At 52.9% G+C, this 23,074-nt stretch overlaps 1 protein-coding gene across 4 annotated transcripts in view; it reads left to right on the top strand.

Moving 5' to 3' along the window:
* The window catches only part of TRRAP (transformation/transcription domain associated protein), a 124,439-nt gene that overhangs the window by 61,630 nt on the left and 39,735 nt on the right, over positions 1-23,074 (top strand). For all 4 annotated transcript variants that reach the window (XM_037164016.2, XM_037164013.2, XM_037164015.2 and 1 more), the window contains exons 32-50: positions 1,557-1,676; positions 1,880-1,999; positions 2,509-2,673; positions 2,767-2,948; positions 3,149-3,347; positions 3,842-3,970; positions 6,744-7,010; positions 8,214-8,420; positions 9,143-9,301; positions 9,420-9,554; positions 10,445-10,555; positions 11,882-12,028; positions 13,841-14,054; positions 14,610-14,735; positions 15,953-16,099; positions 16,802-17,001; positions 17,560-17,681; positions 18,001-18,214; positions 22,768-22,947. In XM_037164016.2, the coding sequence (XP_037019911.1) occupies positions 1,557-1,676; positions 1,880-1,999; positions 2,509-2,673; positions 2,767-2,948; positions 3,149-3,347; positions 3,842-3,970; positions 6,744-7,010; positions 8,214-8,420; positions 9,143-9,301; positions 9,420-9,554; positions 10,445-10,555; positions 11,882-12,028; positions 13,841-14,054; positions 14,610-14,735; positions 15,953-16,099; positions 16,802-17,001; positions 17,560-17,681; positions 18,001-18,214; positions 22,768-22,947 (3,144 nt within the window). The remainder of the gene's footprint in view (positions 1-1,556; positions 1,677-1,879; positions 2,000-2,508; positions 2,674-2,766; positions 2,949-3,148; positions 3,348-3,841; positions 3,971-6,743; positions 7,011-8,213; positions 8,421-9,142; positions 9,302-9,419; positions 9,555-10,444; positions 10,556-11,881; positions 12,029-13,840; positions 14,055-14,609; positions 14,736-15,952; positions 16,100-16,801; positions 17,002-17,559; positions 17,682-18,000; positions 18,215-22,767; positions 22,948-23,074) is intronic.

The following is a 23,074-nucleotide window of genomic DNA, read 5'->3' as shown; positions in this document are numbered from 1 at the left end:
TTTGTTTTGGTTCAGCCTGCCATGGAAGGGGTGGAGGTGAGAACTCCAGTGGAGGTGCAGGAGGGTTGTGGCCGCACCCGGTTTGGCTGTGACTTGTGGTTCTGTGGTGGACAGAGTGCGTTGTGCCTTTGAGTGCAGTGAGCCGTACTGTCTGTCTGTGGCAGAGTCGTGTCAGTGCCGTTGCTGTGACCTGTCCGGGTGCCACGCATGTTCTCACCCAGGATGTTCAACACGAGATTTTAAGTTCTCTGGTTTCCTACATGTCAGAGTTGCAGTATCTCAGCCTTTGAGATTTCCCTGGATTTTGCCGTCATAGTTCGAATGTAGTCGTACATCTTAACAGCTGTGGAGGGGATACTCCACAGAGACTGTAAAATTCCTGCTAGAAAACGGGGACAGTTAGTTACGCTGACGGGCTGCCTTGAACTTTAGACCCTCACAGCTACCCCGCACCGAGCCCCCCCCATGTGGCCACCACACTGGGACTGTGACAGCCCAGCCCAACTCTGAGGCTTCCCCCTTCTGTAAAATGGGGACGATAACACACCATTTCTGTCCTCGGGTGGTTTTGCGACACAGCTTTGGAAACGGAGACCTGTGCCCCGAAAGCACTGTTACCAGAACGGCGCTCTGATTCTGAACTAGAGCCCCCTCCCTCTGCCCAGAGCCCCCAGAACGCCGGAGACGAGAACCCCGGAGATGGCGTGGAGTTGGCAGCCGGCCGGCATTTCCCAGTGCTTACCCATCTCCTCGTTCTGCCGTTTGGTTTAAAGAGGGTTTTGGAGACGTACCTCACAAGCTGTGGTCCCTCACAACTGTTGTTCATCATCCCCATCTTACCGAGCCGAGGGTGAGGGACGTCCTGCCGCACACCGCCCAGGGCGTGGGTGCGTACGCGCGTGCGTGCGTCAGGACGTCCTCGTGGCCTGTGGTCATGGGGGATTCCCTTCAACGGCAGATGCAGCCCTGGGGGGCTGAAACTGAGAACTACACTCAGCAATTGGCCACTGAGCTATTGGCACATTTGAAAAGTGCGAAATTCTTGGTGTTTTTCCATTTTCCAGTGTGATTCAGTAAAGCAGTTGTCAGCCTTATTTTTGGGCCTGGCTCAAATAATCAGAATCATGGTCAGTCATGTATTGATGTTGCTATTTCCAGGGCAACACTTGTGTTTTTTGAGGACTTTGTGTTAAATTTTGAGGACAAAATGAGTCTTTGCCTTCAGAGCTTAGCACACTGGGAAGACCCCATGATGCCACAGGAAACCGAGGGAATCCTGCCACTCTCAACGAACACACCCTCCCGAGGGGCCAGCTCCGGCCACTCCCCCTCCCCCTCCCCCTGAGAGGGTCTGCAGGCCAAGGGGCATTAGCCTCCTTAGGCCACAGCTGTACGTGGGGTTGGCGAGTTGTGCGTTTTACATGTTATCTCTTTGCTTCTGGCGGCTAGCCTTGTGAATGCAGCTAGACTGTAGTAGGGCCTGTAGTGATGTGGGCGTCTCTATCTGGTGAAGTTAGTCGGCCTATTTTGTAAGTTCTGTTTTTTTTTTTCAACAGGAAATGAAAATTTGTTCGGCAATCATAAACCTCTTTCACCTGATCCCAGCCGCCCCTCAGACCCTGGTCAAACCTTTGCTGGAGGTCGTGATGAAGACCGAGAGAGCCATGCTGATCGAGGTAACGGTCGGACGTGGGGTGAGTGCGGAGCCGTCTCCGTCTCTTGCTCGTAACGCTCTCCCGTGGTTATGCTTTAGGGGGAGTAGTCTGACAGCGTAAAGGGACCAGATACTGATAGTTGCTTGTGGTGTTAGCACACGAACAGTCATGGGGGGGGAAGAAGCGCATGCTTCTCCTGTGAGTTTGTGCTGTGTGTTTCCTAGGCTGGCAGCCCCTTCCGGGAGCCGCTGATCCGGTTCCTGACCCGGCACCCCTCACAGACGGTGGAGCTGTTCATGATGGAGGCCACGCTGAACGACCCGCAGTGGAGCCGGATGTTCATGGTAGGGGTGCGTGGGCAGGGCGTCCCTGCCGCCCGAGGTGCCCATTTCAGCGCTCGGTGGCTGGCTTCCTGTTTCCCTAATGTGCAGGGCCCGGCACCAGTCACACCCCTTTTTTGTTACAAAATCTTGTAGTATAAGGTCACGAGCATCTAGTTCTGTGACAGCAGCATCACAGTCAGGCACACCATACGACGTTTTAGATGAAAAGTTCAGGTTAGAAGTGTAAGTCGTTACCCCCATGTCACTGCCCGACCGACCGCCCTGAGGCAGGCCTCAGTGCGCAGACCCTGTGTGTGTGGGTTAGAAACATCGCTATGGTGTGTGGAAGGGCTTCGTGTCCACGGGTCCCTCCCTGCAGGAGATGGTGGTAACCAATGAAAAAGAGTGTTCACTGTGTTCTTATTTTTTTCCAGTTTGCTTAGATTTAAAAGAACCGTAAGAGTTTATGTCATCTGAACTTTTGGGGATTTTTTTTTTACTTGGCTTACAGTGGCTTGCTTTGTTTTTAGAGTTTCCTAAAGCACAGGGACGCCAGGCCTCTGCGTGACGTGCTGGCAGCCAACCCCAACAGGTTCGTCGCCCTGCTGCTGCCCGGCGGCACGCAGACGGCTGTGCGCCCCGGCTCGCCCAGCACCAGCACCATGCGCCTGGACCTGCAGTTTCAGGCCGTCAAGGTAACGTCCCTTTGTTAGACACCTGAACTCTTACAAGCGTAGTTGAGATACAGCAGAACCCTGCTGGGACCCTAATTGTATCGCCTTTGACAGATCATAAGTATTATAGTGAAAAACAACGACTCCTGGCTGGCCAATCAGCACTCTCTGGTGAACCAGCTGAAACGCGTGTGGGTCAGTGAGAATTTTCAAGAAAGACACCGGAAGGAGAACATGGCCGCCACAAACTGGAAGGAGCCCAAGCTGCTGGCCTACTGTCTGCTGAATTACTGCAAGTGCGTGCACCTCTCGGGTTTACGTCACGTGACCCGTCTCGTCCAGTGTGCGGCCTTTTCTGGTCCGAGCATGGCTGTGGTTCATCGGGCACGGGCAGTCAGTCCCCTGTGGTGTGGAGAATGGGTCATGGTGTAGCTGTTCAAAGGCGATGCGTGGTCAGGAACCCGCCATGACGCACCCGTGCTCTCCCCTGCTGCAGGCGGAACTACGCAGACATAGAATTGCTGTTCCAGCTGCTCCGAGCCTTTACTGGTCGTTTTCTCTGCAACATGACGTTCCTGAAAGAGTACATGGAGGAAGAGATTCCCAAAAATTACAGCATTGCTCAGAAACGTGCCCTGTTTTTTTACTTTGTGGATTTCAATGACCCCAGCTTTGGAGATGAACTGAAAGCCAAGGTCAGCCCCACTGTCGCACAGCAGAAGCCGATGGCATTTGAGCTGGTTTTTTGGGGAGCAGAGCTGCTGCCTGTGCTCCGCTCTGCTGGTGCTGGCGCTCAGGCAGCCGCGTGGGGGGCGAGGGGCCGTGCTGTTGTCGGGGACCCAGGGCAGTCCAGTAGCGAGCCGGTGTTGGAAATAGCTTGTTAGTTTCCTCGTTTTCACTTTTTCTAAGTGGAATTTATTGGGGTGATACTGGTTAATAAGATTATGTAGGTTTGAGTTACGGTTTCCTTCTCCTTAGAAAATCACTCGTTTTGAAGTGAGAAGCGTAAACCAATGTCTCTTTTCCTCCGTGTTCAGCCTGACTGTCCAGTGGGCCTTCCAGTGCAAGTCGGGGTTGCCAGTCACACCCGTGACTGAGGTCTGCCTTGGGGCTGCAGTGTGACCGTGCATGGGCCTGCCCACTGTGTCAGCAAGACACAGAGCATGGCTCTGTCCCCTTCCTTTTGCAGGTTCTGCAGCACATCCTGAATCCTGCCTTCCTGTACAGCTTCGAGAAGGGGGAGGGAGAGCAGCTCCTAGGACCCCCGAATCCAGAAGGCGACAACCCAGAAAGCATCACCAGCGTGTTCATAAGCAAGGTGGCTGACTAACCGTGCCAGGGCTTGAAAAGTCACTGGGTAGCGAGTGTGTGCGCGTGTGTGTGAGTTAAGTGGGCTCACTGAAGTAGGCTCAGTGCCCCAAGGCTTTTATTTTCCAGGACTGCGTGAGTTTGTAGCTGAGCAGTGGACAGCAGTCTCCCTTGTTCGTGGAGGGACGTGTTCTGAGGCCCCGAGGGTGAAAACCACGGGCGGCACCGACCCTGCTTGTGCTGCCTTTTCCTGCACATGCAGACAGGCCTGTGGTAAAGTTGGGTTACCAGTTAGGCACAGTTAGCGGTTCACAGCAGTGGTGGAGCGGTTACAGCAGTGCGCTGTCTGAAACTCGTGTGAACGTGGCCGTCTCTCAAAGTAGCTCTCACTGTGCTGTGCTCCCTTCTTCTCCCAACGTTGTGAGGTGGTCCAGTGCCGGCCCTACACCCGGGCCTGTGCATCGCCCCCTCACCGCAGGGCCTTCCTGCTGCCGTCTCTGGAGGCCCAGTGCTCACTCGCAGAACACGCTTCTGTCCGTGTCTTCCACCCACAGATTCAATGCCTTTTCCATCCTAAGTACATGCTTATGCGCCCTGTGGTCCTAATTTTTGCAACAGCAAAACCAGCACAAATTTCTTTTGCCTTATTCACAGTTTCACAGATAGAAGCCTCGTTCTTTCTGAAAGATCCTAGCAACCTCTCCAGACTCTCAGCTTGCTTTTTTTCTCTCCTTGTTGAGAATTTTACCTTTCCACTTAAAGAACGCACTTCGTGGCCTCTCCATGACACATCCGAATTGCCAGCACCACCACTCTGCAGGTCTGAGGGTGTCGTCCAGTAAATCCAGGGTTGCTTGACCTCCGTGCTGTGGCGTCCCAGCAGCCAGTCAGATGCCGAGACAGCTCTGGTGTGAAATGGGCAGGTGCTGCGTGCACAGAGGGACGACCCAAGTCCTGGGCGGGACGAGGTGGGATGGCGAGAGATTTCATCCTGCGTGTCGGGAAGGCCATTTAAATTTAGGAAGTATTTCTGGACTTTTCCATGGACTACTTTCGGACCATGGTGGACTGTAGGTAACAAAATGGGGAAAGTGAAACCGTGAGGGGAGGGCAGACACTACTGTGTGATTCTCAATAGTGAATTTTTAAAGGCAGCCTCACTTTGGAATGAATTAACTTTTCTTTGTTAATAGATTGCAGTGAGAAACGATTATCATGGCGACAGTTTCTGTAGAAGCCCCTGTTGCTGGTCAGTAGACTTTGGACATTTTGTTCCTTTAGCTTTGCAGAGGAATCTCCTACCAGCCAGTGAGGGCGCTGGACTGGATCCAGGGGCTGCCCTGACCTTTGGTGACCACACAGCTTTGCGGCAGGGCAGTGTCTGAACATGGCTTAGGTTTCAAGGTCTTTGCATTTTCACAGGAGTGTTTCCCGTTGGCACTAAAGGGTTTTTTCCACTTGTGTTTCCTTGGGCAGTGCCTGCGTTGTGTCTTCCCCAAAGCCTGGCTGGCCGTCCCATGCAGGTCTGACTGCCGGACGTCCTGGCAGGTGCTGTCAGACTGAGTGCTCTGCACACGGATGGCTCGTTGGGGTGCTGTGAGTGGTGGGCGGCCCAGGCCTGCAGCACACCCTGGGCACGGCGACGCTCGCTGGAAGCAGGCCATTTTCTCGCCTGTCTGTTGCCTTTCCTTTCGGGGCCCCATGCGGAGTGGGCTGTTGTTCCCGCTGACAGGTTGCTGGCCCTCACGTAGTCGTCCTTTCTGCAGTTCCGACCCCACCCTCGCCTCCCGAAAGAGTGAGAGTTGAGCCCGAGGAAGTATGTTTGGTCTCCATTACTGACTCAGCCCAAGTGAGGAGTTGGGATTTGAGTGTCAGGTGAAGATAAATGGCTCTGGGCTGGCTGAAGGGACCCCTTCAGATACACTGTTGCGATGGAAGGCGTCAGCCTTTCAGGTGCTTGGGCCGGCAGAAAGTAGTTAGTATACTAAGTAGCTGAATCGGGTGGTGCTGTTTAATGCTTGATTCAGTAGAGGCATACAGAATGTTGATCAGAGAGTATACATCTTCTTTTCTTATATCCATGAAACACATACGAAAATCTATCAGATACTTGATTACAGAGAAAACCAGAACAGTTTTCTTAAAAGTTGAGATAACGTTTTTTCAGGTAACATTCTTTTTTCTTTTAAGATTTTATTCATTTATCTTTAGAGGGGAAGGGAAGGAGAGAGAGAGAGAAAAATCAGTGTGTGGTTGCCTCTCGTGTGTCCGCCACTGGGAACTGGCCTGCAACCCAGGCATGTGCCCTGACTGAGAATCGAACCGTGATCTCTTAGTTCATAGGCCTGCACTCAATCCACTGAGCTACACCAGCCAGGGCTCAGGTAACATTTTCTGAGCCTAACACCAAAAAATAAGGACTGGGTAATTAATGGTTGACCAGGAAAGAAGTCTCAACTACTTGGAAATTAAGAGACTGTCCTGAAGCACCTTGTATCAAAGAAGTCCTTCTCTTCCACGTCAAGCCCCCATGCCCACTGCATTCTGACTGTGCGTCTGCTGTTTGTCTCCAAAGTGTTGGAATAAATTCAGTGAATTGCTATCGTAAATATTAAAGGAAACTTGATAAGACGCTATGGAGACCGTCAGTGTGAAACTTACATAATTCCGTAGATGGGGTTTGTGTGTGTGTATCTTTTTTAAGGTTTAACCTCGTGTGACTGTGGGTAGGCCACACATTTCACGACCAGAGGTGAGCTCCTTTCCGCCGGCCTTCCCCGCAGGCCCTGGACCCCGAGAAGCAGGCGGACATGCTGGACTCCCTGCGGATCCACCTCCTGCAGTACGCCACGCTGCTGGTGGAGCACGCTCCCCACCACATCCACGACAACAACAAGAACCGCAACAGCAAGCTGCGCCGCCTGATGACCTTCGCCTGGCCCTGCCTGCTCTCCAAGGCCTGCGTCGACCCGGCCTGCAAATACAGTGGACACCTGCTTCTGGCGCACATCATTGCCAAGTTCGCGATACACAAGAAGATTGTGCTTCAGGTACGTTGTGAGGCTCCCTCCCGTCCACCTGCCAGTCACGAGCACTTCCGCACCCACGCCATCGCCCCTCCCCTTCCGCCGTCCTTCCCGATGCCGTGCAGTGATGCCGGTCTCCGCCAGTCACGAGTACCCATTCCCCGCTTCTCCCAGCCACTGCTCGGTCACGTTGCCCTGCAGCCTTGCTCTTGAAATGACATGATGTCCCTGTTGTCCACCTGGCCCTCCTCTGCCCATTTCGTTCTGGCTTCCAGTTGTTTTTTCTGTTGAAAATGTTTTGGTCAAGGGCCCTGGCCACCCCTTTGCTGTGGACCGTGGGTGCTTGTGGCCCTCACTTCAGCAGCCCCTGCTTTGCTGACAGTCCCGAGCACGTCCTCCCTGACTCCCTCCATGGCTTGGCTTGGACGTCCGACAGCCCGGGGTTTGAGTCTTTTCTCCTGCTCTGGAGTCCACGGCCCTGCGTGGGTTGGTCACTGTCTCTGTGTGGGAGTTCAGTGCTCAGTCTGACTTTCCCATTAAGCATTTGGGAAGTCGTCCCTCTTGTCCTGTTCTATGAGGTCACTTTGTTTCCCCGTGACCATCCCCTTGTGAATGTTTGTGGTGTTAAATCCCTGGCCCTGAAAGGCCTGTGGCCTCTTAGATGTCACCTGTCGTGGGCACTTGAGCTTTTGCAAATACAGCCTCTGTCGTTGGCACTGCTCACCCCAGTCGTCCCGTCCCCTCTTCCTGTCCCTCCACCCTCAGTACCACTGGGCAGTCTTGGTGTCCCCTGAACTTAGGTACCTGAGCACCTCGCCACTCACACGAATGTTGTGAGGTCACCCCTGATCGTGGCCCCTTCCACTCCATTTTTCCTGCTGTGGCCAGAGTGGAAGGGTCTGGTCACCTGGCCGACATCCCACAAGTAAAGCCAGACATTGGCGTCAGCAAGGAGCCAGTCTCATTCCTCTTGGTGCGCGTGCCCCTCCCCCCCCCCCCACCCCAGCCAGGCCTGGGCACACGGGGAGCGCGTGGGGGGCGCTGGTGTGCGTGTGCTTGTTGGTCAGGATTGACGGGGGAGGGAGCAGCCGTGTCGTTCTCAGGAAGTGAGCCTGGAGGGATTTTGTGAAAATTGTTTTGCATCAGTCTGCCTGGGTTCTGAGAGATGCTTTTGTTGTTTTAAAGCCTTCATTCTCACCTTAGGGAAACCCTTCTCTCCTGCCTCAGGTCTTCCACAGTCTTCTCAAGGCCCACGCGATGGAGGCCCGAGCCATTGTCAGACAGGCAATGGCCATTCTGACCCCGGCCGTGCCGGCCCGGATGGAGGATGGGCACCAGATGCTGACCCACTGGACTCGCAAGATCATCGTGGAGGAGGGGCACACGGTCCCCCAGCTGGTGCACATTCTGCACTTGATAGTGCAGCATTTTAAGGTTCGTAGGGAAGTGCTGCAGGTGGACGTGCGGGGCACTTTCAGTGTCTGCAGGAATGGGGGTCTCTCGTCTTTCAGTAGAGGGGTTTCAGGTCCATTGGGGTGTGTGTGTGTGTGCACGCGTGTGTGGCCCTGTCAACATGGGAGTTGCTGTCGTGTAGAGAACAGGGCCGTGTCTTCTTGCCCTGTGGACTGCATGTTTCTTGTAAACGCTCAGTGAGCAGTGGACACAGATGGAGTGTTACTTTGGGCGGGGTCATTGTTAACTGTAGGTTCTGGTGACTTGGCCCAAAAAGTTCTTGTTGCTGCCATCTCCTCTCTATAGCCATTGCTCACTTTGTTGCGTTTATATAAATTCCATAAATGTAAATATTGTTAATAGGTAAGTATTTCTCATAGATTTTGGGTTGAGGAGAAAGGAATTCATGGTGTGGAGTTGAAAGCCAACTCTGTTAGCACTGGGAATTTGCTTCTCGGCATGGCCAAACTTCAGTACCAGCGAGTCTGAAGTTCCATTCATGTGACTAGACCGTCTGCCTAAAGAGAACTCAGTGACCGGTATTTCTAAGACAGTGCTAGAACGTGGAAGCACACATGCTGTTGTGTCAGGGCTCCGCCAGGGACGGGGGATGTTGTGGGCGCAAGGCAGGTTGTGTATGCGCTCGTGTGCCTGTGTGCTGGGGCCACGGCGTCCCCGGTGTGACAGAAGCCCCCTGCCCACAGGTGTACTACCCGGTGCGGCACCACCTGGTCCAGCACATGGTCAGTGCCATGCAGAGGTTGGGCTTCACCCCCAGCGTCACCATTGAGCAGAGGAGGCTGGCTGTGGACCTGTCGGAAGTCGTCATCAAGTGGGAGCTGCAGAGGATCAAGGACCAGCAGGTAGGGCGGTGGCGCCCTCCCGGCGGCCCTCTCCCCCGGCCCTGTCACTGCAGCCCCGCCTGCCTTCCCTGCGCTGCGCAGGCAGAACCAGCAAAGTCAGATGCGTGTTCTTTCTAAGCCGGATTCTGACATGGACCCGAACTCCAGTGGAGAAGGAGTCAACTCCGTCTCGTCCTCCATTAAAAGAGGCCTGTCGGTGGACTCTGCCCAGGAGGTGAAACGCTTCAGGACGGCCGCGGGAGCCATCAGCGCGGTAAGCCCACGTGCGCGCCCTCCCTCGGGCGTGTGCCCGGTGGCACGAGCCCTCCCGAGGGGCTTCCCGCCCCTCCAGGCACATTTTCCTTTGTGCCCTCACTTCTTGTTGGAGGCTGGTGCCGTGATTCGCTCCTCACAGAAGGGCGTCAGGAGAAGCTCTTTGGGGCAAGAAAACTGGCTTGAGCCCATGTGCCCGGGGCCTGCTCTGCTACCGCTGTTGTGGTGCAGGCAGGCGCCCCATTGCCTCTCACTGGGGTCGCCAACACCGCCTGACAGTGGCCTCGCTCCTTCCTCCCTCTGCATCACACTTGTCACAAGGCCGAGTACCAAAAAACTCTTTTCTCCCCAACTTAAGCCAGGGGAAGCTGGGCGAAGTGTGCATAGGGCCTCTGTACTGTCTTTGCACATTCTTGTGAATGTTCTAGTCATTTCAAATAAAAATCTTAAAAGATGAAGACAGTCTTTTCCCTCAGCCAGCCTTGCCCTTGGCCCTGGCCTCCAGAGCCTGCGTCACCGGGCCCTCTGGTGGGGTCTCTGCCCTGCGCCTGGTCACACTGCCCCAGCCCCCCTGTCCTTCACCCCCCTCCGGAAGCACACCGGTTCGGTGCTGTTTCGGGGCTTATGTGCTGGGCCAGCCCCCCCACGGCCGGGTCTTCCCAGTCTTGAGTGCCGCCTCGGTGGCAGCCTTTCTCTTCCACACCACGCCCCTTCCTATCCCGAGCATGTGACCCATCACTTTCTCTGCGGCTGCTTTGTTTATTAGTCGTGTTGGGGGTGGCTGCCCCGGGTGTCCCCAGTGCCTGGAGCGGCATCTGTGCCCTGTTGCGGGCTGCGCGGGTGAGCGCCGCGCACGGGAGAGCGTCACTGAGGCCCGTGCTGCCGTTGCAGGTGTTCGGGAGGAGCCAGTCCCTGCCCGGCGCGGACTCCCTGCTGGCCAAGCCCATCGACAAGCAGCACACCGACACCGTGGTGAACTTCCTCATCCGCGTGGCCTGCCAGGTGCGCGTTCCGAGTGTCCTGTGTCCTGGGATCTTTGAGACAGAGGCTGTTGGTCACCTCTAGCATGTCGTCTGCGGCAGTTTAATCAGAAAGGGATAGACAAACCGAGGCCTGACAGCTAGTCCTGTCACTTCCGTCCCGAGTTTCATTTATTTCACGACAAGCTGATAATTCTGAAATCGGCCTTGTCTTCATCTTGTGTGATTTCTAAGAAATATGTTTTCTTTTGGCTGTGATGTGCGTCTTGTAATGGATGCAGTCACAGTGTTGGTGAAGCGCACGGCCTGACCGTGTGGTGATCTTGGGCAGACGACTGAACTGCTGGGCGCCAGGTTCACACAGGGGTTGGGGCGGCGCTGGTGGCTGGGAGCAGCTCGTGTGCGTTCACGGCTTGAGTTTACTTAGGCTTTCATGTCGGTGTGTGTTTTCATGGAGTTACTGGGAATCTGTTTCTAAAACTTCATTTTTATATCTCTCTCATAAAAACGTTGTGAGTGGGATTTTCCTAAGTAGTTTTTTTAAATTTGGTTTTTAGCCTGGATGGTGTACCTCAGTGGATTGAGCGCGGGCCTTCGAACCAGAGGGTCACGGTTTGATTCCCAGTCAGGGCACATGCCTGGGTTGTAGGCTGGTTCCCTGCAGGGGACTCACTCACTAGAGGCAACCATACGTTGATATTTCTCTCCCTCTCTCCTTCCCCTCTAAAGATAAATAAATAAAATCTAAAAAAAAAGTAACAAACAAAATTTGGTTTATATAATTACTGACAAAAAAAAGTGTCATGTGATACTATTGAGGCTTCCGAGCACTGAAAATAACCTACCACAGCAGCGATCTTCAACCTTTTTCATCTCATGGCACATAAAGTAATTACTGAAATTCTGTGGCACTCCAGAAAGTGTGTGTTTGCCGATCTGACAAAACAAGTCATTATAATTCTGATTCATTCACACTGGACGGCTACTATGTTGGCTGTTGTCATTTTTTTATTTGACAATCTAAGGGAAAGGAGGTCAGCGTCCCTGACTTACGTGGTCAGAACTTTTGTGTTTTACAAACTCTTGCAGCGCACGGGCTGAAACACCTACTCAGCCAGGACCTTGTTGCCCGCTCTCGACATTAACCAGTCAATCACACACACGATTGTGTATCACCACGACCCACTGCAAGGGGCAGGGAGGCCTGGAGCCTGAGGGCTGAGTTGAGGCAGCTGCACGAGGGGGTGGCTGTGAGGGAGCTGGGGAGCCGGGGCGTGGGGCGTGGGCAGGGAGCAGTGTCCCAGAACGATTGTGAACGTGTGGTGACGCTGAGTGACTGCACTTCCAGGTCAACGACAACACCAGCGCCGCAGGGTCTCCCGGGGAGGTGCTGTCCCGCCGGTGTGTGGCCCTCCTAAAGACCGCCCTGCGCCCAGACATGTGGTCCAAGTCGGAGCTGAAGCTGCAGTGGTTCGACAAGCTGCTGATGAGTGTGGTAGGTGTGTGGGCTGTGGCCGGGTGTGGCCTCCTCCACTTTCTCCTCTGGCCACTGCTGACCTTAAAACCAAATAGCCAGATGGTTTATCAGCAAAATGGGACTAGTAAAGGGAATCTAAGCTGTAGCAGAAAACCACAGGGCCAGTCAGCAAGCAAAGGAGGGGAACGTTATTTCCTAGAGGAAAAGCGGGAAGGTGGGCAGGGTTGTTTTAGACTGAAGGGCTTTGGAGCAGTGGAGGAAATGGGGAGTTCAGAGCGGTGACAGTTTCTGGTGGCTGTGTTGCTGGGAGTGATGGGGTGGTGTGCGTTTTCTTTCCTGTTGGGTCTGTGATTGACAGTTCTCACCCGTGGGGTCCGTAATTGACCGAGTGGCAGTTCCCGAAGGCTTCCCCTCTTGCCTCTGTAAACAGGCTTCACTTTGTTAATTGTCATACTGCTAATGAAGTGGGGGAAAGTTACTCCCTGAATGTGGCTGTGAAACCTCAGCTCTCACAGCATCAGATGCGGTTAGTTTTGAAAATTAGGAGAGTCCTCCTGCCTTTCAAAGTGTCATTTTTTAAGTTGACATACTAACTGGCATGAAATAAACATTTTTAGCTGAGTTTTGCAACAGCCTTTAAAATAGACTTGAATTTTTAGAGTAGGTGGACGCAGAATTTGTTATCGAACACTGCGTCATCAGGTGACAGAGAAATAACTGCCTAATGCTGACCATTTGTTTTGTGTTTGTAAAAACCTCGGTCCCGTGACTGTCTTGGGGTTGCGAGCCTGCTGCGAGCTCCCGTCGTTGTGTGTGCGGTGGGGGGAGGGGGGGCTCCTGCGGAAACATTCCGGTGGGTGGCCGCAGTGATCGGGTTGTGAGCACAGTGGGACCACAGGCCTCAGCCTCAGTGTGTGCTTTGGCCCCAGCCCGGGAAGCAGCTCGTAGACGTAGTGCCCTTCTTTCTTCTCCCTGTGGAAGGTCGGGTGTCTTTCCTGTTACAAGTGGTCACGGTTCAGTCTGGCTCGGCTGCCAGCGGGCAGCTTCTGACTGTGAGGAGGCTGCTCTCCTGACACCACGGGCGGTGCCCGCAGTGCCGGGCTGCCTTTCCCTCAGGCAGCGAGCGCCTGGCCCCCACCCAGCGCACACCGTGTACGAGGGAGCCACAGTGGGGGCTTCACACAGTGTCACTTCACTGCAAACCATGGGGCTCTGTTTTTCCTGTCACTGTTTTCTTGTTTTAAAATCCTGACATCTGTTATATTGATTTCATGATACAAAGTTCTATAGATACTTCCTTTTGGAAGAGTATCTGTATTTTAACTAAAAAGGTGGAAGGAGCCTGGCTGGTGTAGCTCGGTGGGTTGAGCATGGGCTGCGAACCAACCGTCAGTGGTTCGATCCCCAGTCAGGGCACATGCCTGGGTTGTGGGCCAGGCCCCCAGTGGGGGGCACGTGAGAAGCAATCACACACTGATGTTTCTCTTCCTTTCTTCTTCCTTCCCCTCTCTATAAAAATAAAAAAATAAGAAGGTGGAAGGAGACAAGCAAACTGCATTGCACTAATTGCCTTTTTAGACCAGAGTATAGTGATTTCAAAATTTTAACATTAAATGTTGAGTATTTTTCATGAGTTTTTTAGAAAGGTTTGACTAAATATTTAAAGCAAACTTTATCAAAAGAGACGTGAACTCCTACTGCGTTAATAAAGTAGGGCGGCCACGTGTTTTTGCGTGTGTCGTGTTTCTCCTTCGGTGGTTTTTCACGCGGTTTGTAAGCACGCAGGAGCATGTCGTTCTGCGTCGAGGCTGACACTGTTCCCCGTTCCAGGAGCAGCCCAACCAGGTGAACTACGGGAACATCTGCACCGGACTGGAGGTGCTGAGCTTCCTGCTCACCGTGCTCCCGTCCCCGGCCATCCTCAGCAGCTTCAAGCCGCTGCAGCGCGGGGTCGCCGCCTGCATGACGTGCGGGAACACCAAAGTCCTGCGGGCCGTGCACAGCCTCCTCTCTCGCCTGATGAGCGTTTTCCCCACGGAGCCAAGTACGGGCCTTTGCCGTTGTCGGTGCCTTTCCTTCCACGTAGGTGGGCGTGCACAGAGCCGGGACTGCAGAGTTCTGTTCCCGCTGGTTCTCTAGTTACCACATGGAGTGTTCTGCTCCCTCCCTTGTCTTCCTACTGGCGACCTTTGAAAACCCCGACATAAGCCTTAAGGGCAGTAGTCAGAGCAGTCTGTCTGTCGTCTGCTTTGGAAACACACTTGCTCCTCCACTGAGTGTTTCTGCTTTCTTAAGGCCTCAAAGGGGCATCAGGTGAGAGTAAAATCTGTCAGGTGTCGAACAGTTGACGAGATAAATGCTGGAAGAGTATTTAGGGTGAGTTCAGGAGAGACAAAAGTCCAGCACATACCTCAGTGAGGTAGGAGGGCTGCCTGGAGGCGGCACCAGTGGGGGCGCTCAGTGGGGGCTGGGAGCGCTCAGCCCAGCTGGCAGACCCTGGAACCACTGAAGCTCAGCCCTGCAGGGCAGGGGAGGCGCCTGTGGCCTGAGCAGGCCCAGGAGTGAGAACCGCAGGGCCCAGCTCTCACTTCCGTTTCAGGCACCTCCAGTGTGGCCTCCAAGTACGAGGAGCTGGAGTGCCTCTATGCAGCCGTCGGGAAGGTCATCTATGAGGGGCTCACCAACTACGAGAAGGCCACCAGCGCAAATCCCTCCCAGCTCTTCGGTGAGTGCGTGCCAGCTCCTTACTTCTATGAAGTGAGCTCACACAGTGGGTCCGCCTTGCGTCCTGGCTTCCCCTGCAGCACAGCGTGAGCATCTCGTTAACTGAGTCTCCAGGGGACTCCTCGGGAGGAGCCGACCACCGTTGGCCCTGCCCCCTCCCTCGCTGGGGAGGCAGTGGGCCGTGGCAGCCTCAGGCCCGTCCAGTTGGCCCCTCTGCTAGACCCAGGGCGCCAGCTCTGATGGCTGCGCAGGAGAGGCGAGCACAGCAGCCAGGACGCGTCCCCGTGCCCATCCTCCTCATGCTGCAGCGTCGTGGTACCTGGTGCAGACTCAGATTGGTCGCGTGTTCACCGCTGGACCAAGGGCCAGCCCTTTACCAAAGCAGGCCTGAAATTGCCCCAACCTGCGCTGATTGCACCTGCAAGTAGCAAATCAATAGCCTTTTATTTTCCTATGATGTGAGCTGTGAATACAAAGTCAAAATTTCAACAGTAGGGCAAGGTCAAGATGTTTATAAAAATGCCAGTTATGAAAGATACAATTTTTTCATATACTCAGGGTTCATGTTCTGGTGTTCATTGTACAGTTTTTCAGAGTTTGGTGCAAATTTAGTTTTTTTGTTATTTTTTTAAAGATGTTTGTTTATTTTTAGAGAGAGGGGAAGGGAGGGAGAAAGAGAGGGAGAGAAACATGAATGTGTGATTACCCCCCGCACACCCCCTACTGGGGACCCGGCCTGCAACCCAGGCGCGTGACCGGGAGTCAAAACTGGCAGCCCTTTGGTTCACAGCCCAGCGCTCAATCCACTGAGCCACACCAGCCAGGGAACAAACTTAGTTTAAAACATTGGTCACACCCAGGTAGTCTCGATAAAAAAAGGTCCTTTCTCCATCTTAGACACAGCGTGGGACAGAAGTTTTACTGTGGGTGGTTTGCTGTACAGAGATGAAATGCAGAACTGAAGGCAGCAGCGTGTCCCCTGCAGTGCAGGAGTCGGTGTTGTGCCCGAAGGTGTCGCTCGTGTGCACATGCAGCCTCAGAGTGTGGTCTCGACCGCACAGACGCTGAAACCGTTGATGCTGGGATTAGTCCATACATTTGTTGGAAACAGCACATTTGTGTTTAGCACATTATGAAATGTTTCGATTGGCCCATTTTTGGTTAATTGCTCCAGTTTGAGACCTCTCTAAAAGACAGCTGGCCCTTCCCGCCCCCCAGGGACCCTCATGATCCTGAAGGCGGCCTGCAGCAACAACCCGAGCTACATCGACCGGCTGATCTCCGTCTTCATGCGCTCCCTGCAGAAGATGGTGCGGGAGCACCTCAGCCCCCAGGCGGCCTCCGGTGGCACAGAAGCGACCTCAGGTGACAGGCGTGGCCTGGTCCCCCGGTTTCCCCTCAGACTTTGTGTGGCTCCTGGACAGTGTGCGCTTGTGGCTGAGCTCTGGCGGGAACCCTAATGCCCGTTGTTCATGTGTAGTTCACTGTCAGCTGCTGTAACAAAGGGTCTAAGTGGCCCATTTCAAACCAGAATGAGACTCCTTTTTAGAATGAATTGCTCTCGACATCTGTGACTGGGGGAGTGAAGATAGTTGAGAGCAGTCAGACACTTCCGTGGAGCCCACACCCTCGATGAGAGCTTTCTAATTGACAGTTTTGCCGTAACATGGAGGTTGCCCAGTCAGGGCTCACGTTCGACGAGGATTCAAGTTGCAAGTTGCGGACCTGAGGAGTGGGCTCCAGGAGCCGGGGAGATGTGTGGTGTGGGGGAGGGAGTGGGGGGTTGTGGGCAGTACGCCGCTCAGTGCGCCTTGGAGCACAGTGCCACGGATGTGACCTCAGGACATGGCCGTCCCCCAGAGTCCCCGCACCTGTTGTCCCCTCCCCCTGGGAAGCCTGTTACCGGGCCACCCTGGCAAGGTTGTGGAATAGCAAGAAATGATGTGGCTGGAGAAAATATTCTGGGGGAAAATGGGCAGAGTCAACATGCCACACAGAGCAGAGTGGTTGCCTGTTGGCGTGTGTTTGTAGAAATTGCTGAGCTGTGCACTTTCTCGGCCTGAGCAGGAACCAGTGAGCTGGTGATGCTGAGTCTGGAGCTGGTGAAAACGCGCCTGGCTGTGATGAGCATGGAGATGAGGAAGAACTTCATTCAGGCCATCCTGACCTCGCTTGTCGAAAAGTCCCCCGATGCCAAGATCCTCCGGGCCGTGGTGAAAATCGTGGAAGAGTGGGTCAAAAATAACTCCCCAATGGCAGCCAATCAGGTGAGCTGGGAAGAGGGGCTGCACTCTTGCAGGTAAAAGAAAATCCTGGCCTCGCGTTCAGTCCAGCAAAATACTTTTTTCCTCCTGTATTTGCATTCACAGTATCTTCTTGTTCAGGCAGATTTTTCTCACTTAATGGGTTTTAAATAGAAAGTTGAGATAATTGGCCACTCACCTTAATGTGGTTTTACTTGTTAAAATGTTAAACCTCTTCTAGTCTTTTATAGTGGTGAAGATAAGCCCAGAAAAGCCTAATGAGGGACTATGATTCAACACAATAAGATGCTTGCAAGCTCCTAATTTGTTTTATAATTTAGTTACTTTCTCTGCAAAGTGAGTTGTAGTTCTGAGGAAAATTAACTGGGGTCTGTCTTGATTTTGAGTGTCCAAAGATAACCAGGGCCGTCTTTCATTTTCTTTTTCTTTCATGTATAAACAACCATCTGATTTTATTTGACTGAATTGTAGGAGTTTAAACAGTAGCAGAACAGAAGTACTTTGAGACATACCTTCTCTCAGATAGAAGTAATTGACTTTTTGTTTTAAAAACTCATACAGACACCTACACTCCGGGAGAAGTCCATTTTGCTTGTGAAAATGATGACCTACATTGAAAAGCGTTTTCCAGATGACCTTGAGTTAAATGCACAGTTCTTAGACCTGGTTAACTATGTCTACAGGTAAGTACAGCAATTATCATACATTTCGCACGTCAGTCCATAATATGTTCTCTGACCAACCAACATTACGTGACATTAATTTTTTTGTCATACTGAGTTTTACACATTCATTTATACTCTGAATCACGTGACATGTTTGGGTGTCATTACTGAACTCTGGGTGCAAATGCCCGTCAGCCTGTGATGCTCCGTAACACTCTTGGTTGTCCCCAAGCTCTTTCAGGAGCGGCACCCACTTGTCTTGTGCTCGTTGGCTTATGGGTGAGGAGCCTGCCCCTGGGTGCAGCTCTTTCATCTTGGTGTCACTCTTCGGTCGCAGGGACGAGACCCTGTGTGGCAGTGAGCTGACGGCGAAGCTGGAGCCCGCCTTCCTCTCTGGGCTGCGGTGTGCCCAGCCGCTCATCAGGGCCAAGTTCTTCGAGGTGTTTGACAACTCCATGAAACGCCGGGTCTATGAGCGCCTGCTCTACGTGACCTGCTCCCAGAACTGGGAGGCCATGGGCAGCCATTTCTGGATTAAGCAGTGCATCGAGGTAGGCCGCACGCAGCTCGCCCTCTCTGGCCGGGGACACGGAGGACAGCGGGTGCTGGTGCTGAGATGAATAGAAGTCTCCACCCTTCAGTTGCTTTTAACCTCTGCCTAGTGGGAAGAAAAAGACTTAAATTTAGCGCTTTTTTTTTTGAAGTTTCTTTATTTTTAGAGGTGGGGAGGGTGAAAGAGAGGGAGAGAAACATGGATACAGATGCGTTGCCTCTCGTGCGCCCCCTACTGGGGACCTGGCCTACAACCCAGGCATGTTCCCCAACTGGGGATTGAACCAGCAACCCTTCAGTCCTCAGGCTGGCACTCACTCCACTGAGCCACACCAGCCAGGGCTGTCTAAAAGCTTTTAGGGGTGATTTTAAGTGCTTTAATTATTTAGAAAGTTGGATAATACTCCTTAATTAGTAGCTTAGAATTTATTCCCCCCAAATATAAAAATTCTGAATTCTGTGTACATGCCCTAGAATATGGCATGTGCTATAACTGTCAGCTCTCATAATTTTTTTTTTAAAGGAAAAACTTTTTTAAAAAAAGATTTTACTTATTTTCGTGACAAGGGAAGGGAGGGAGAGACACCAGTATGCAAGAGACACATTGATCAGTTGCCCCTTGTGCTCCTGGCCCAGAACCTAGGCATGTACCCTGATGGGGAATTGAACTAGTGACCTTTCTGTGTGCAGCCTGGTGATCAACCCTCCGAGTCACACCACCCAGCTCATAATTCTTTTTTTTAAATATATTTTATTGATTATGTCATTATAGTTGTCCCATTTTGCCCCCTTCATTCCCCTCCATCCTGCATCCCCCTCCCCCACCATTCCCCCATTTAGTTTATGACGTGTTTCAAGTTCTTTAGATTCTATATCTCCCATACTATTCTTGCCCTCCCCCTATCTATTTTCTGCCTATCGTCTATGCTACTTATTCTCTGTACCTTCTCCCCCCTTCTCCTCTTCCCACTCCCCTGTTGCTAACCTTCCATGTGATCTCCATTTCTATGGTTCTGCTCCTGGTCTAGCTGTCCTCTTAGTTTGCTTTTGTTTTAGGTGTGGTTCTTAAGAACTGTGAGTTTGCTGTCCTTTCACTGTTCATCTTTTTTATTTTCTTTTTCTTAGATAAGTCCCTTTAACATTTCATATAATAAAGGTTTGGTCATGATGAACTCCTTGAATTTGATCTTTTCTGAGAAGCACTTTATCTGTCCTTCCTTATCTGTCCTTCCATTCTAAATGAAAGCTTTGCTGGATAGAGTAGTCTTGGATGTAGGTCTTTAAATTTCATGACTTGGAATACTTCTTTCCAGCCCCTTCTTGTCTGTAAGGTCTCCTTTGAGAAATCTGCTGACAGTCTGATGGGAACTCCTTTGTAGGTGACTGTCCCCTTGTCTCTTGCTGCTTCTAGGATTCTCTCCTTCATTTTAATCTTGGCTAATGTAATGATGATGTGCCTTGGTGTGTTCCTCCTTGGGTCCAACTTCTTTGGTACTCTCTGAGCTTCCTGGATTTCCTGGAAGTCTATTTCCTTTGCCACATTGGGGAAGTTCTCCTTTATTATTTGTTCAGATGAGTTTTCTACTTGTCGCTCTTCCTCTTTCCCTTTTGGCACCCCTACAATTTGGATGTTGGAACATTTAAAGATGTCCTGGAGGTTCCTAAGCCTCTCCTCATTTTTTTGAATTCTTGTTTCTTCATCCTTTTCTGTTTGGTCATTTTTTTTTCCTTCTGGTCCACTGCCTTGATTTGAGTCCCAGTTTCCTTTCCATCACTATTGGTTTCCTGTGCATTTCCCTTCATTTCACTTAGTTTAGCCTTTGTATGTTCCTCTAATTTGTGACTAAAATCAACCAGTTCTGTGAGCATCCTGATCACCAGTGTTTTAAACTGTGTATCTGATAGGTTGACTATCTCTTGGTTGCTTAGAATTATTGGCTCTGGGGCTTTGAGCTGTCCTTGAACCATAATGTTTTGGTCTGTTCACACCTGTTCTGTATGAGGGATGGAGCCTTAGGTGTTCACCAGGATAGGGCAACCCAGGTGGCTGGGTTGTGACGCTGTATGTGGGGGCGGGGTCAGAGAGGGGCAATGGTGGTCCCCACTGCTGCTTCCTGCAAGCCACTGGGGCCTGCATGGTCCATCTCACTGCTTGCTCCTTCGCCTGGTTTATCTGCTTGTGAATGTGTGACCGCGGTCAGCCAGCTGCCCTGTGCCCTCACTGGGTGTGCCGTTGCCACCCCACGCCTGGGATCTGCCAACTGCCGTCTGCATGCCTGGGTCGGCCAGGCCACTTTTTCCTGCATGACCCTGCTCCACCAGCTGCTGGCTCCGCCCCTCTTACTGGTCTGGCTGAACGGTTCATCGTTGTCAGACTTCTCATCGTTGTCAGACTTCTGTACGGTTCAATTTTCTGTGTTTTGGCTGCATTTTTGTTACTAAAACTTTGTTGTCTTTAAACTTGGTTGTGCGAGGAGGTATAGTGTTACCACCTACGCCTCCAACTTGGCTGGAAGTCTCATAATTCTTATTTTTTTAAGTTACTTATTTTTTATTCTTACCTGAGGATGAGCTTACTGATAAAGATGGGGGGGAGGGAGAGGAACACTGACTGTGGGAGAGAAACACCAGTCAGTTGCCTTTCTTACATCAGTCAGTTGCCCTGATTGAGGAGTGAACCTGTGACCTTTTGGTTTTTTGGATGTTTATTGATTGATTGATTGACTTGAGAGAGAGGGAGGACGGGGAGGGAGGGACACATTAGTTTTATATGTGCCTCAACCGGAGATCGAACCTGCAACCTTGGCGTGTTGGGACCATGCTCTGACCATCTGAGCTGCTCAGATGAGGGGGAAGGTGGGGCATCCAGGCCCGGCCACGGGCTCCGACCCCCGGTGTGGGAAGCCAGGGCCCCGGGGTCGAAGGCCTGTGTGAAGCAGACCGGTTCCCTGGGGAATGGGTTAGATGTTTTGGGGTGTTTCTCGTAGGGTTGCAGTGAGACTTCTTGTTTTCTTATTTCCCCGTTATTTTAATTGGCTGCCCTTCATTTTTTGTCCATCAGTTCACTGCACCAGGCAATCTAGGTTTCCTGTAGCACCTGCTCTGTTGCGAGTAATTGCGGTCTCTTGTCCAGAATGCATAAGACTAGGAGATTTTCGGATTACTTTTTTTGGGAGGATTTTATTTATATATTTTTAGAGAGAGGGAAAGGGAGGGAGAAAGAGAGGGAGAGAAACATCAGTGTGTGGTTGTCTCTCTCACGCCCCTACTGGGAACCTGGCCCGCAACCCAGGCATGTGCTCTGACTGGGAATTGAACCAGCAACCCTTTGGTTCACAGGCTGGCACTTGGTCCACTGAGCTACACCAGCCAGGGCCCAGATTACTTTTTTAAATGAGACGGAAGGTTGTGAAATTCTCTTTGAGGCAAAAGAAGGGAACTCTGGCCTTGGGTTTCAGTGAGAACTTGTTAACGTGTTTCTGCGTGTTGAATGTACGTTTTCTTAGTGCTGGGTATGGCATGTGTTTGGAATTTTGCAATGGCAGTAGAGTGGGCCAAGTTCCTTAGCGTGTTCTTCCCTCACTAAGAGACCTACCGGTTGCTGTTGAGTGCTGGGCCCTGGTCAGGCACTGCAGGTGTGGGGGGACGGGTGACGCTGCTCGTGGCTGGGGCACGGGACCTGACAGGGGACAGAGGACGAGACGGGCAGCAGGGCACAAGCCAGGAGTCCTCCTGGCCACGTGCGTGCTCTCAGGCCACATTCCCGATGCTGGGCTGGAGTGGCTGCCTGTCTCTGTCCGTCTGCCGTTCCTCGGCTGCTGTCACAAGTGTGCGTCTCTTTACGTGTCGAGGTTGGTCTGTCCTTCCGACACTCTAGCATCACGAGGGTGGGGACACCACCTCAGTGAGGTGGACATGTGAGTGTCCAGGGTCTCACACCTACTGGGTGGGCAGTGGATGTTTGCTGAGCACACTCGGGGGCGGCTCAGTGAGGGGCAGGTCGGGTGGGAGGAGAAGTCTCAGACGCGTGGCGTGTGAGCGGGGAGTGTCACCGTTCACGGGTCTCATGAGCTGCTCCGGGGGGAGCTGGCGCTGCCCCTGAGGCCTCAGGAGCTGCTGGTGGGTGAAGGAGGGGCCTGGGTGGGGGGTGGGGAGGAGGAGTTTGTCGGGAAAAGTCAGGGCCGTGCATCCGGGCAGGAGGGGACAGCTGCCTACGTGCTCAGGAGGTGGAGGTGGCGAGATTCGGGGATGCGGTGTGAGTGATGAGAGAGGAGAAGATGGGCAGGCCAGGCAGGGGAAGCTGGCCCACCCGAGAGCACAGGAGAACAGGCCTGGCTGGCAGGGAGACGCTGAGCCAGCCGGACAGGCCCCTGGGGGAGGGGTGCGTGCAGAGGTCCGACCCTCCGTCCAGGCCGGGTGGCATGAGGGACGGAGTCGTGGATTCTGTAGCCATCAGGATGGGCTCGCCTGTTGAGGCGACCAGGTGACTGGCTCTACACACCCACGTGCAAGGCGTGTGTGCGAGGCCTGTGTTCTTGTGCCCACCCTCCAGCTCCTTTTGGCCGTGTGTGAGAAGAGCACTCCCATTGGCACCAGCTGCCACGGAGCCATGCTCCCGTCCATCACCAACGTCATCAACCTGGCGGACAGCCACGACCGCGCGGCCTTCGCCATGGTCACCCACGTCAAGCAGGAGCCGCGGGAGCGGGAGAACAGCGAGTCCAAAGAGGAGGTAGTGTCTGTGCGGCGTGGCGCCCCTCTCCCATCAGTGGGCTGTGTCTTCGACCTCATGTCTGTCTGTCTGTCTGTCTGTCTGAGACCTTTGTCTGTCTGTCTGAGGCTTGTGTCTCAGGGCACGA

Source organism: Artibeus jamaicensis, unplaced genomic scaffold, assembly GCF_021234435.1.
Source record: "Artibeus jamaicensis isolate MK-2021 breed Jamaican fruit bat unplaced genomic scaffold, CSHL_Jam_final contig_1085, whole genome shotgun sequence".
Taxonomy (NCBI): Eukaryota; Metazoa; Chordata; class Mammalia; order Chiroptera; family Phyllostomidae; genus Artibeus; species Artibeus jamaicensis.
This window is presented reverse-complemented; position numbering and strand designations above follow the sequence as displayed.